Source organism: Myotis lucifugus, unplaced genomic scaffold, assembly GCF_000147115.1.
Source record: "Myotis lucifugus unplaced genomic scaffold, Myoluc2.0 scaffold_103, whole genome shotgun sequence".
Classification (NCBI taxonomy): Eukaryota; Metazoa; Chordata; class Mammalia; order Chiroptera; family Vespertilionidae; genus Myotis; species Myotis lucifugus.
The window spans coordinates 398,376-412,621 of NW_005871151.1; the positions used below are offsets into that span (position 1 = coordinate 398,376).

General features: G+C 57.5%; 1 protein-coding gene across 2 annotated transcripts; it reads left to right on the forward strand.

Moving 5' to 3' along the window:
* The first annotated feature begins 898 nt into the window (after positions 1–898).
* MB (myoglobin) lies at positions 899–13,972 on the forward strand. 2 transcript variants are annotated; one of them, XM_006092706.3, is made up of 4 exons: positions 899–970; positions 5,131–5,233; positions 10,456–10,678; positions 13,790–13,972. In XM_006092706.3, the coding sequence occupies exons 2-4, from the start codon at positions 5,139–5,141 to the stop codon at positions 13,934–13,936; spliced, it is 465 nt and encodes a 154-aa protein (XP_006092768.1). In that variant the 5' UTR covers positions 899–970; positions 5,131–5,138; the 3' UTR covers positions 13,937–13,972. The 2 variants fall into 2 exon arrangements, with proteins under 2 accessions (XP_006092768.1, XP_023613039.1); XM_023757271.1 differs by lacking the exon at positions 899–970 and adding an exon at positions 2,407–2,498.
* The last annotated feature ends 274 nt before the right edge of the window (positions 13,973–14,246 follow it).

The window sequence follows — 14,246 nt, forward strand, 5'->3', positions numbered from 1 at the left end:
ATGTGGAAGGGGCCTAGGCTTTTCTCATTGCTGCCACTAGAGGGCAACAGGGTCTCCCAATTGTCAGCCTTTCAACTTCAACTGTCTTTGCCGTTTCTCCCGCCCCCCACCCCCGTCCCAGGAAGCCAAGACCTTGGACACTCAGTTCAGTAAAATGAACCTTCGAAGAGCTTACAGACCTGGCCCTTTGCTAGGTGCTGTCATAAAGGTGAGAGGGGGAGCAGGAAGGATCCAAAAGTTAGACCAGCTCCTGGCTGTGAAGCACCAACTCTGCCTGGGGTCTAGTTTCATGCTTTTCCTAGCTGTGTGCCCTTGGGCAAGTTGCTTAACCGCTCTGTGCCTCCGTCTGCTTGTCTGTTCCATGGGGCTTATAAACATGTCCGTGGAGAAGGGCTGCTGTGAGGGCAGTGCCCTGGGGTGCAGACAGGGCAGTGCATGTCTGTGGCTTTTACATTTCTGCGTCTGAGGAAGCCCACAGGGTAGCAGTGGGGAGCTGCACCCCAAGGCACAGAGAGCCAAGAAGGTTGCACCTGTGCTGGAACCAGAGGGGAAGAGGGCACACCTGCTGGGATGGGGGGAGTTGGGGGAGGACTCCCAGAGGAGAGCTGTTCTGTGAGATGGGCCAGGAAGGGGGAGCGAGGACATGGGGGTGCTGTGGAGGGGGGCCGGGCTCCCTCCAGGTGACAGGTGCGAGGCGGGGCTGGAGGAGCCCTTCCAGGGCAGGGAGGAAAGAGGAGGGGAGGGAAGGCAGTGTCCCCGGGCTGCACCTGTTGGCTGGAATATTGGGCTCCTGGGTCCCTGCCAGCCCCTCCACTAAGCCCCTCGGGGCCTCCCAGAGAGGAGGAGCCTCTCCGGGGCTGTATTTTTAGTTCCCTGTGCCTCCCCAGCTGCTATAAGACACCTCTCCCTGCCCCCACCCCGCGCCTGGCCGGAGGCTCCAGGAGGACAACTGGGGAGAAGGGGAGCCGTGGTCAGTACGGTGGCTGCCAGGGGCGGGAGGAGTGGGTGGAGGGCTCCAGCGGGGTCTGGGGTAAGCTAGGGGGTCCCACTGCCCCACTGAGGGCCTCAGGCCGGTTCTGTGGCTCCGGGCCCAGCCGGTCTCTGAGCCTGGCCTGGCGCTGGTCCAGGAGGGCAGACCCTTCCAGGGAGGAGCAAGTGGGCAGGGAGGCCTGCCCGGGCTCGCCTCCAAAGGGGCGGCTCCAGGAGGAGGAGGAAGGGAATGGTCAAGGTTGAGGGGACCCTTGGCTTTGAAGAGACAAGATGTTCTCATTCTTTCCATCGTTGGCCCCCTTGGTGGCATCTTAAAGTGTAATCCCCGCGCCCCCATTCCCTGTGGGGAGCTGTTGGCGGCTGAAGGGCTAGCAGTCCCCCGGTCACCTGGGCTGGAGTTGTGTCCCTTGGAAGGGGAGGGGGCTGGTGCACAGCCACCTGGGGCTCACGCCTGTGTGGTGGGTGCGGGAAGCCCCTGCTGGGGAGTCTGCTCTGTGCCTGTCTGAGCTGAGCGGTGGGACTCGCCAGGCACCAAAGCACAGAAAGGTCTTGCCCGTCAGACAGGCTCCTGGCTTACTTTGCTGGGAGAGGGCACTCAGGTACAGCCCTGGGGTGGTCAGTCTGGACAAGTAAAGTCTTAGGTGAGAGACCCGGTGGGCCTCTGTGTCCCCAAGGAGCCAGCACGGCCAGGACAAGGGAGTGAGTGGGACAGGAAGACGTATTTTGGTTCAATATAAAGAAGCCTCTTTCAAGCAGTAGGTAGTGAGCTCACTGCGCCTGGGGGTATTCAAGCAGATGTTCAATGACGATCTTTAGGAAGAATTGCCCCCTGTAGGGGGAACTTGGACAAGATGCCATTGAGGGCCTCTGTTAGCTTCAGGACACCAGGGCCCTGTAATTCAAACCTCTCTCTCTCTACCTTCCTATGATTCTGGAAGCTAGGACCCACGTTTCCAGAGTGGTGAAAGTTGAGGACCCTGGCATTCTAGAATTCTAATTCTGGGTCTCAAGACTCCAGATTTGCAGACTTGAGGATGATTCTGCCAGTCTCAGATTTTCGCATTCAAAGCAGTCCATGCTATGAAACAGAAAAAGAAGGGGCAGGTCTGAGTTGGTGGGATCCAGTTTTGCCCTATGGGGTGTCTAACCCACCCCTGTGTGTGCGTGTGTGTGACATGAGCGTGCAAGGCTGCAGAAAGTTGTGCACACAAAGGCAGTGTGGCCTTCCTATTTCATGCGCCTCCAGCTCTGGCCAATCGAAGGCTGTCACAGGGATAATTATAGCCCCCAAACAGAGCTGGCGACTCCAGGTAGCCATAGCAACCGTTAGGTAACGCCGGCTCTGTTGTAGAGATGTGTAAGTACAAACAGATGCCGGCCCCTTCCTATTAGCTTAAATGGTAAAACTTAAAAGGCTCATCGACTTCAAAGCCGCAGGTTCCCCGCGCGTGCCAGCTCATGCCGTGCCGGCCGAGGGTGACAGCTTCCTATTAAACACGTTGGCGCTGGTAAGGAGTTGATGAGATTTTAAATACTCAGGCTGCCCCCAGACAACTCGCGGGCTGGAGATGGGAGAAGAGCTGCAGGTGCCAGTTGGGTTTTCAGCTCCGCCACTTACCAACCTCCAAATCAGCCCTGCACACTCCTGGGCTCCCAGCCAGCAAGTGACCCGAAGCGGGGCTGACGCTGCCAGGGTCTGAGCAGACCCTCTCAGAGCCCCCCTTCCTTGGGATCCTGGGCCTGGCGCAGAGTGGGCCTCAGCTCCAGGCTGTTGAACGGAATGAATGAATGAATGAATGAATGAATGATGAATGAACGAATGATGAATGGTGGCCCCCTGAAAATCCTTATGGCTTTTTAGCTACTCATTTTGCTGCTGCATCTTCCACTGTTAAAGTTGGATGAGCTCCTGGTTGCCCAGTTGGCATCCTGGGTTAAGACTCCTGGAGGCCACCTGGCTGGCATCCTGGGTTAAGGCTTGTGGGTGAATTCTGAGCACATTGTCAGGGACGGGCACCTGACCCTTTGGGTTGTTAGGAACCAGCTGACTCCGTCAATAAATTGGCTCATTGAAAGGATACACAGGGGGTCATTCAGCAAGCGGCAGCCCCTGGTAATCCTCAAGTGGTGGTTGGCCGGGCTTTGCCCAGGTCAGCACGGAGGGCCCTCTAGACCCCAGGCGGCAGGGAGGGCTCCCGATGGGGGTTCTTACTCAGGGCTGGTCATGAAACGGTCTCTCTCTGCCTCTGCATTTCCTTCTCCCGATCAATTCCTGCCCAGCGCCCCTGCTCGCATTTTGAAGAAGGGCTCTGATTGCCGTAGCTGATAGACTGGCTGTGGGACAGCGCCCTGCCCTTGGCTGCCGTAGGCCGGGTGCCAGCTCTGGGCCAATCAGCTGAGTCAGACAGTGAGTTGCGTGGAGAACATGACTGCCAAGCCCTCCCCTCAGCAGGCGCTGGGGCAGGGCAGTTACTTTTAGAACGAGTTATATATGGAGGGTAGTTCTAACTGCACGTCTAATATAGGCCCAGGACGGTCAGCCTGCCTGCTTACATAGCCTCATTGTCCACAGCTGTGATATGGGGTGATGCTCATGGCCTCACAGGGCTATTGTGAAGACCAGAGGTAATCCCGCCCAAGGAGGCACTTTGTAAACGGTAAAAGCCCATGTACATGGAAGAAAGGGCTTGTGTCTACCTCGATCATAGCACGAGATAAACTATACTGTAATTTTATTTCTCATACTCACCTCCCCAAGGAGACTGGCAGTTTGTTGGACACAGGGGTACGTTTTATTTGGTTTTGTGTCCTCTGCATGTAGCACAGTTTCTGACACACAGTAGGTCCTCTGTAACTGTGTGTTGCATGGATGGATGGATGGATGGATGGATGGATGAATGGATGATGGATGGGTGGGTGGATGGGAGGATGGATGAGTGGGTGGAAGGCTGGATAGACGGATCTTGGACAGATGGGTGATGATGGATGGAAGGATGGATGGATGATGATGGATGGATTTAAAGAAGGCCAATCATCTTCACTTGCCTTCCGTGCAAGGCCACCATCGTTTTATTCAATGAGCATTTATTCCACTCAAATCTGGTACAAGACACTGTGTGAGGTCCAAGAGATACACAGATGAATAAAACAGAGCCCCTGTCCGCTTGAACATCAGAGTAAAGTATTCAGGGGCCCGGCTCTCTGGGTTCAAATCCCAGCTCTTCCGCCCACTAGCTGTGTGACTGACAAGCTTCCCTAACTTCCTCTCGGTTAAATGGGGAGAATGTCAGGATGTGTCCTGAGGAGTTACCAAAAGTAAGGTGCTTGGAGCAGGGTCTGGCTCCCAGCACAGTCTCTGCGTACTAATGGGGGAGTCCGAAGGGAAACAAAGACACAGGCGGCAGTGAGGGAGCCATACAATAGGACCACAGGCAGACAAATGGAAGGAGGAGGCCACAAATTGTGCCTTGAGGGGGTACGTCAAGCGAAACTTCCCCGAGGGAAGTATTTGAGCAAGGCCACGAAGCCGGTTCCCTGGGTGGAGCGAGAAAAATCCAGACCCCAAGAGGTTATGGGTTTGCCCCAGTCTGCCAGCATAAGCCCATCTGGGCTCCCCACCACGTCTGGCTGGGTGAGGGGCTTGCTGGCAAAGCGGGAGAGTGTGCACCAGGAGACGGACAAGGGCCGGGACGGCCCCTGCCAGCCGGGCCCCTGCTGCCCAAACCAGTTCCCCTCGCTGGCAGCAGGGAGAGTTGGGTTTCAGGCTTCTGGCAACGGCCTTGGTGGTGCCCTTTGTGTTGGCCTTTGAGAGTCCAGACAGTGGCCCCTCCTCCTCCCCACTCTTTCCACACACACAGCCACCCCCACCCCCGAGTGGCCTGAGTTGTCCTACCTCCCCACAATGGCACCTGCCCCGAAATAGCTTCCATGTAAGGGCCAGAGAAAGGAAGAGATTAGACCTCTGTGTGGAGGTGGGGGCCAGGGGGCGGGGGGAGGGGCGGGGAGGGAGCAAGCTGTCAAGTGATCTGTGTCAGGCATCCGGAAGGTATAAAACCCCTTTGGGGCCAGGCAGCCTCAAACCCCAGCTGCCGGGACCAGGACACCCAGTCAACCTACACCTGCTCTTTCTGTCTCCTTCAGACTACGCCATGGGGCTCAGCGACGCGGAATGGCAGCTGGTGCTGAATGCCTGGGGCAAGGTGGAGGCCGACATCCCGGGCCACGGGCAAGCCGTCCTCATCAGGTAAAAGGAAGAGATTCCCTTGTCCTATCACCGGCTTCCCCGAGATCAGGGTGTTTGACAGCAGGTGGAACCTTTGCCTGGGGTCGACCAGTTGGCTGTATTAGTTGAGCTTGTTAACTCACCGCCCCCCCTCCCCCTGCCCCATTTGGTTCTCCTTTGCTTTTAAATATCAGGGATTGGGGTTAGAAAAGGAAAGGGGATCCATCTCACACCTATGTCTGCAGTCGGGAAAAGCTTGATACCTTGAGCCCACCACGAGGAATTATAGACAGTTAACAGGGGCCCCCGAGGGACCTCATCCAGCTGCCTCACTTATTAGATGAGGATAGAAAGGACCCGAGAGGGGACGACATCCCCCCCCGTCCCCGCCCCGGTCACAAGTCCATTGAAGTCTGTAAAGTCGCAAGGTTAAGATATGGCCCTCAAGATGAGACATGTAGCTCTAGACCAGTGGTTCTCAACCTTCCGGCCCTTTAAATACAGTTCCTCATGTTGTGACCCAACCATAAAATTATTTTCGTTGCTACTTCATAACTGTCATGTTGCTGCTGTTATGAATCATCATGTAAATATCTGATACGCAGGATGGTCTTAGGCGACCCCTGTGAAAGGGTCATTCAACCGCCAAAGGGGTCGCGACCCACAGGTTGAGAACCGCTGCTCTAGACCAAGCTTTGCCACTGAGCGGTTGTGTGACTTCTGAGCCTCGATTTCTTCACCTACACAAGGGGGAAATCCCAATATCTACATAATAGAGTCAAAGCGAGAATGATATAAGATGATGCTGGCAAGGGGCCCAGCACTCTTCCTGGCATATAGTGCGTTGCAAAGTTCATAACTGCTACAGACGAAGCCCAGCGTAGGGCCCTTTAAGTATTATAATTAGAAAGCAGGTGACGGAGGCCCATAAGTGGCTTTTGGCTCCAAGTATGTCTTGAATCTGAGCGCTCAGAGTGGTGTGGTCTCCACACACCTTGCCTCCTACAGCACGGGGTTCCCGAGTAAACCAAAGAACAAAGAATTCCAAGGTCTGGATACAGGGGTGGCTGGTGGCCTGTGAATGGAACCTCGTTTCCCCTTGCCTCCTCCCCAAACGGGGATCCAGTCTCCTCTTCTCCCGGCCCCTCCCTCGTGCCGGGGGCAGCCCAGGTCAGACACCTGTGTCAGCCGGCGTTTCCACGCCTGGGAGGAAGGGGCTTTGGGGTTGCCGCAAGCGAGTGGATCGTCCTTCACACTTTAATTCACAGATGAATTCCTCCTTCGTTCTGAGCCAGGCCAGGTGTTCCTCTCCCCTCAGGTGCCCTTGCGCTCTCCCCGGGCCTCACCCACTTCCAGCTCCCACTGGGAGAATGGTGGGTCCTGGGCGCTCTGTTATCTGAATCGCGCGCCCTTGGTGGTCCACGCTGGAGACACGGAGGAAGAACGGTCAAGGGAGTTCTCTGTTGCCTTTCTCCTCCTGTCGCTGTGGTCTGGCTGCTGGGCTGCCACAGGTCCTGTTGGATTGGACAAAAGGCTCCCCCCCAGGTTGACATCAACTCCTCAGCCACCAATTTGCTGTGTGACCTTGAAAAGGTCACCACTGCTCCTCTCTGCTTCCTATTGGTTGAGTGAAGGGGGTTGCCATGGTCTCGGAGACCCTTCCCTTCTTGCGCTGGCACTCCCCAAGTCCATGGTCCTCCCTGCTGCAGGAGAGCAGGCGGGGAAGTCGGGGTGCGAGACCCGTGTGCAGAGCGGGAGTCTCCAAGGTGCTCTGGGAGCCGCCAGCCCCGAGGCAGTCCCTGGATGTTGAAGGAGACTCAGGGCATGGTGTCATCAGGGGAAGCATTTCCTCCCTTCCCAGGGTGGCTCGGAGAGTCCTGCCACGGGCCAGGCGCCAGGGACAAGACGTGATGCCTGAGGCTCGTGGCTCCTTAAGAATCCAGAGAGCCTGGTGCCCTATCACATCCGAGGCTGCGGGACACGCAGAGACCATGCCAACTGGTTCTGCCTGCTCAGTGGGGGGTGGGGGAGGGCAGGGAGAGGATGCTGGCTCCCAGGCCTGCCGGTGCCCCGGTGTGACCTGGCTTCTTGGTCCTGCCCCAGATGATGAACCTGGAAGGTCACGTCTCCCACGCCTCTGGTTACCAAAGAGGGCAGTTGGCTTCAGCCGGGCCTGTTACTACAGCTGAGGGCTCTCGTGATCATGTTCTCGAGCAGTGGTTCTCAACCTTCCTAATGCCTCGATCCTTTAATACAGCTCCTCATGTTGTGGTGACCCCCAACCATAAAATTATTTTCATTGCTACTTCATCACTGTAATTTTGCTACTGTTATGAATCGTCATGTAAATATCTGATAGGCAGGATGTATTTTCATTGTGACAAATTGAACATAATTAAAGCGTAGTGATGAATCACAAAAACAGTATGTAATTATATATGTGTCTTCCGATGGTCTCAGGTGACCCCTGTGAAAGGGTCGTTCGACCCCCAAAGGGGTCGCTACCCACAGGTTGAGAACTGCTGTTCTAGAGCGTGAAAGCTGGGGGGCCGTTGGAGCGTCTGGTTCCAGAAGCGAGGGTTCAGGAGGAAACGGCCTGAGCATCTCAGTCAGCCGGGGGCAGCTGTAGGCAGAGCCCCACATTCCTGACCCTGACAGTTACACTGCTGCTGTGGTGCAGGCTGATGGGGGTGGCGATGGAGGTGATGATGAGATGAGGGTGGCGATGCGACGGAGGTGATGATGGTGGTAGAAATGAGGAGGACAGTGAATACTGGAACAGTACACACTGACTGCCAGGCCCTGTGTCAAGTGTTTCCCAGATACTAACTCGCAACGTCTTTATGAGATTGAAATGATGATCATCGCCAGGTTCATCAGAGAGGTTAAGTAACTTGCCCAAAGCCACACAGCTGGAATTCCATTCCAGGCAGCGTGCACTCACCGCACCTGGTCTCACTGCTGTGCGATACTGGCCCACGGTCCCGGCCCAGCCCCGCTCTGGTTCTTTGGTGCCGGAGCAGAGAAGAATCCTGCAGGTCCGCCGGGTCCTCGGTCTCCGGGGGGGTGTCTGGCTGGCGTCCGTTCAGCGGACACGGGAACGGGCCTCGTTTCTCTCTGACCTGCCTGCAGACTGTGACAACCAGGCAGGTTGGAGATGGAATCGGAGGTGAAAAACCACAAGGCCAGGGGCGTTGCTGGAACGCGAGGGAAAACGCGGCCACCCATTTCCGCAGATGAGGTGCTTCGGCAGCTCATGCTGGGGGTTGCTCCCGTCTGGCGAGTCCGGGTCTGGCCTCTGCGGCTGTGCCGGGGACGCTCAGCTATGGGCACTGAGAGCCGTGGGCACTCATTAGACAAACTGGTACCGTGAGAAACAGGTCCGGGCTCCCTCTGTGCCAGCTGTGCTCAGAGCAGAGGCTGAGGCGGGGTCCAGCCTTAGAATTCGGAGGCTGAGAAATCAGATGGGTGAGCAAGACCCAGAGAGGTTGAGTGGCTTCTTTAATGTCACACAGCACATTGGAGACAGCTGGGGCCAGAGCTCAGCTTCCGTAATTCTCAGTCCCAGACACCTGGCGACTCCCAAAATGTCTGAGATCCCTGTGGGTCCCAGGTCGTTGGCCCCATTCTGCCCCAGACAGTCTCCTCCCCATCTCCCCTCGTCGGGCCCCACCTGTGGGTGCCAGGTCGTTGGCCCCATTCTGCCCCAGACGGTCTCCTCCCCATCTCCCCTCGTCGGGCCCCGCCTCTGGGTGCCAGGTCTCACTTCTGTCAGCAGGAGTTCCAGGATCATTGTCACCAGATAACGATAGCCAGGAGTATGGACCCTCGGGCGGAAGGTGCCAGAGAGGAGCTGTCAGTGACACTCGAGGCTTGGCCGGGGCCCCGGGGTGAGGTGGTGACATTGAGCTGGGCTGTGGACAGCCCCGGGCTTTCTGGGCGAGCCGGGGGTGCTCCCGGGAAGGGAGGGTCCCTGTCGGTGCCGTGTGGAGCGTGCTTGTGAGTGCATGCGTGTGCGTGCATGTGAGCACAGGTGTGTGCGGGGAGACACTTATACTGTGTCCACAGTTGGGAGGAGAGGGAGCAGGCAGATGGGGTTTCTCCTCCACACATTTCAGGGGGCAACCGAGGGAGAGAGCGCCCATTATGGAGCCGCCCAAGGTTGGGTTCGGGTCCAGGTTCTGCCACCGACTGGCCGCGTGACCCTGGGCTGGTCGCCTGCCGCTATGGCCTTCTGTAGGCCCAAGAGTGAAGTGGGAAGTCACCCCCACCCAGGGCCAGCACAACTCCCTTTAACCACCACCAGCCTTTTTGCAGCAGGAAAGACAGGTCCAAGACTGGAGGCGCCTGCTCAGGGCCCCGGGCAGGATCCCTCTGTGGCCAGCTCGCTGGGTCCCTGGCAGGAGCGAGGACCTGGTCTTTGGCGGGTGGCTCCCACCAGGGCCCGTTGCCATCTGTACTGTAAGGGGTGTCAGAGGTGCAGGGAAATCAGAGTTTGGGCTCAAAATAAGAGCTTTCTGAGCCCGAGAGCTGCTCTGGGTGGCACGGCTCTCACAGGGAGTGAGCCTCCCGTCGCTGGAAGTATGTAAGCAGCGCAAGGATGAGCCCGAGGCAGGAAGCTGCAGAGGTGGTCCCCAGCATGGATGACATTTTGAGTCACTCAGTCCTGCCTTCGGTCTGACTCTGCTGCCCTCCAGCCCTGGAATATGGGACGAGGACTTCACACCTCGGAGCCTGTTTCCTCACCTGTGACGTGGGGGAACTGTGACCCCAAGGGCAGTGCAGGTGCAGAGCCGAGCACGGGGCCTGCATGTGGCAGGCGCTCAACAAAGCCAGCGTCCTTTGGCCCCCTCCTCTGTTCCGCCCTTGATGCTACTCTGACCTCTACTCTCCGAACCCCTTAGAGAAAGCTGGGGTGAGGCCAGGGTGCAACGCAGCAGAGCTTTTCCTTCCTGCCTCTCAAATAACAAGGGAGAAGAGGAAGGCATAAAAATTCCTAATGGCAAGCATTTCTACCACACGCAGCACATGTGACCTCATTGAATCCTCACTGCACTTCTATAGGCAGGGACCAGTTAGCCCCATTCCCCGGATGAGGAAGCTGAGGCACGGGGAGGTGAAAGGACTTGCCCCAGGTGACACAGCTGGGAAGCGGGGGAGTCCGGATTTGAGCTCAACTCTGGCCACCTCCACACCCCACTACCTGCTCCCGCGTCTGACTCCAGCCCTCCTTGTTCCCACAGTCTCTTTAAGGGGCACCCCGAGACCCAGGATAAGTTCGAAAAGCTCAAGAACCTGAAGTCGGAGGATGAGATGAAGGCCTCCGAGGACCTGAAGAAGCAGGGCGCCACCGTGCTCACGGCCCTGGGCGGCATCCTCAAGAAGAAGGGGCAGCACGAGGCGGAGCTGAAGCCGCTGGCCGAGTCCCACGCCACCAAGCACAAGGTCCCGGTCGAGTACCTGGAGGTGCGGAGCAGGGCCAGGGGCGGGGGGAGAGGATGGAGGGAGTGATCTCAGAAGCTCAGCCACTAACGCGCTGGGTGACCTATGTCACTGCTCTCTGGGCTCCGGTCTCCTCATCTGTAAGGTGGGCTGGCACCCACTTGGCCTTCCTCCTGGGGTCACTGAGATTGTATATATTTCTCTCCCAAATCAGTATGTTGTTACCAAGGAAGCAGGGGAGAGTGGGGATCAGGTGCACAACTCGCACTCTCTCCACAGGTAGGTGCTCTTATCATACCCACTCGACAGATGAGGAGACTGAGGCACAGAGGGGTGAAGTAGCTGGTGCGTGGTCACAGAGGTAGCCAGTAGCAGAGCCAGGATTCAGTTGAGGTCTGTATCCCTGCAGAACCCCGGCTCCTGACCCGGTGCCACTGGGTGTGTGACATGCAGGACTCTGTGGCCGGAGCTCAGCAGCTGGGGCTCAGTTCTGGGGCAGGGTGGCCAGCAGGCTGGCTCTATTGGTTCCAGCATATTTACAGAGGAAGCAACAGAGCCTCAGGCATCCTAGGGGAGGAGGGGACATGGTGACAGGAGCACTCGGGAGCTCGAATGGATGGCGCAGGCCCTGGGGGCAGGAACGGCAGGCAGGCCTGTGTGCAGGGAGGGTAAGGAGAATGGTGCTAGGACCAGCCTGGAATTCTCACAATCACACCCAAAGGTTAGGAGCCGCATTCCGCGTCTCCTTTCCTCTCACACAAACGAAGTGCAGAGGGAGGGAGTCAGAGCTGGTAGGAAGCCCCAGGGATAGAGGCTCTTTCTGTTCTGCCCTCCAGAGTTGACTCACCGTCTGAGGTGGCTGCTAGAGCTCCAGCCATCTGGTCCAGATTCTAAACAGGAAGCAGGAGGAGGAGAGGAAGGCTCTGGTTTAAGGAGTCTCAGAAACCTCATCCAACAGTGTTGTGCGCACTCTGTTGGCCAGGCGTTAGTTATAAGACCACCCCTGTCAGCTCGGAAAACGGGCAAGTGTAGTCTGTTGCCGCTCCGAATACAATTAGAAAACGGACACTGGGCAGGCGATCAGCAGTCCCTGCCCCAGGCAGGTACCTTTTTTTAAATCCCCGTTTTACAGATTTGGAAACTGAGGGCTCAGAGAGGTTAAGCAGATTGCCCAAGTTCGAACAGCCCGTCAGCCAGGAGGTATAGCTTGATCTGGGGTACTCTGGAACCCACGGTCTTAATCCCTGTGACACAATATCCCCCATCAACCACCAACACCACCAACAGCCAGCACCTCATCTTCCTGAACCCCTACAGGCCCCCCGCCACCCAGTCACACGCAAACTATCCTGCCTTGCCCACTGAGCATCACTGCCTTTGAGATCAGCTCACACTGTGCTCCCCGCCCTCCCCACCTCCTCCTGCCAAATCCCTGTCCGTCATGCAACGCTCAGCTCCAAAGCCACCGCCTCTGTGCTGGGCAGTCAGCTGCTCCCTCCGCCAGCCCTTCCCCCAGCAAAGGCGCTTGATCCTCCTCCTGTCATGTCACCTGCCCGGACGTGTTGTAATTTATTTCTTTACCCAGCTGTCCCCCGGCTGGGACTGCACTCCTCAAGGGCAGACCCGGGCTCTCTCCCATGGCCGAGCCCCAGTGGCCTGTGGTGGGCTCACCGGGCAACGGAATGACCCATCCCTTCTCCAGGGACGAGGACACCGAGGCTGAGAGAGAAACCCAGGTAGCCAGGTTGGCACCACCAGCTAGCGGACTAGAGCCCAGGTCTATGCCGACGAGCGTCATCTGCTATAAACAGTTAGGACTGAGCCCCATGAATGCTCTTGCCCTCGCTGAACTCTTGCTGCGTCTCACCTGGGAGTGAGGGGCCACTGTCTTTTCTCACCGGTCCAGCTGCCCCAGCCCCCAGCTTTCCAGGCGTTAGTGGCTCTGCCGTAGACTCGGGAAAGGCTGAGCTGGGGAGCCTGAGGGCGTCCTTGAAGCCCCCACACTTTCAAGGGCAGGGCTTGCTCTACTGCACCCGCAGCCACACTGCATTTTGTTGCATTTATAACATTAAAGGTAAACGTGGCATATGTCCCCAAATCAAGGCTCAAAGGCAGGTGTTTTCTGGGTGTGGAAACTTGCTCTTCTTGAGGCCTCCCTCAGCGCGCTCCTCCGCCCCCCACGCTTTCGGTCACTTGCACCCCCAGGTGCCCTGAGAAAATGGGAAAACCCGACCTCGGTGCAGCCCCTGGCTCCGTCCCCGGCTCCAGCCCCCTGGGTACAAGCTCCAGCCCAGACCCCGGTCTGGCCCCTTCCCCGTCCGGGACTCTGTACACGACCCCTGGCCGGCGTGTGGCTGGCATCAGACTGTGAGGAGCCGTTGCAAAGGTGCAGGAGATCTTTCCATCCGAGACCCTCCAGCCATAGCAGCCTGTGCTGTAGATGTCCCTGCCTCCGTGTTCCTGGCGGTGGCACCGTGGTGACGGTGAGGCCAACGGGAGATGGGACTTGCCCGGGGCTGAGCCGCAGGCCGGGTCCCTGTCCGCCTCTCCCTCCTTCCCTCCCACCAGTATGTTTGAGCTGCAATGCTGTGTTGGGCACAGGAAATGTGATGCTCCGTACCCTGCCCCCCTCCCCCCGCGCCCCCAATAGGCTATTTAAAGCAATGACCACACTAAGCCATTAATGCAAACATTAAATACACGCAAATGGAGATGGTTTCTTCCTAGATTTCCTGATTCCAAAATGCTGGGTAAAATCACAGACCGTGAGCATCCCCCACCCCCACCCCCACCCCGGGAGTGGCCGTGCCCGGAGCTCTCTCAGCGCTGAGGCTGGGTCCTCGTCCTGAGCACCAGCTGAGGGTAGTGGGTGAGCCGGCCGCCTGGCTACAGGGCCTTGGGCATGCGGCTTAACCTTTCCTCATCTGTGCCAAGATGGGCCTCAGTTTCCCCATCCACCCCTGTCGCGGGTCACGGGGATCAGAGGAGTCAGTCTGTGGAGACCACTCAGAGGTGCCCAGTGTATAGTAGGTGCTGGACAAGTGGCGCTGAAGAAAGAGACTGGCTGGGCCTGATTTCCGCCCGGCTCCTGGCTGGCCCGGCCCCTGACCTGCCCCTCTCGCCCCCTCCCTGCAGTTCATCTCCAACTCCATCATCGAGGTTCTGAAGAGCAAGCTCGGCGGGGACTTCGGGGATGATGCCAAGGGCGCCATGAAGAAGGCCCTGGAGCTGTTCCGGAACGACATGGCTGCCAAGTACAAGGAGCTGGGGTTCCAGGGCTAAGCCCCCCGAAACCCCCACGTCAACCCCCACCCCCCTGCGGCCAAGATGCCTGGCGATCAGAGACACAAAATCTCCAAGGAGTGTTTTGAGATAGCATCTGGTACCGGTTTCGAGCCCAAATAATTCATGAGAAACGAGCTGAGTGGCTAGACGTGTGAGAGGACATGGGGGCTCCTGGCGGAGGAATTTGTCAGGTATCATACTCTATGTGAGCTTTTAGTACTCTCTTCTATATCTCTTCTGCGTCACCTACACACGTTAGTGTGAACGTGAGAGAAGTGTCTGGGAGTTCGGGAACAAAAGATTCATT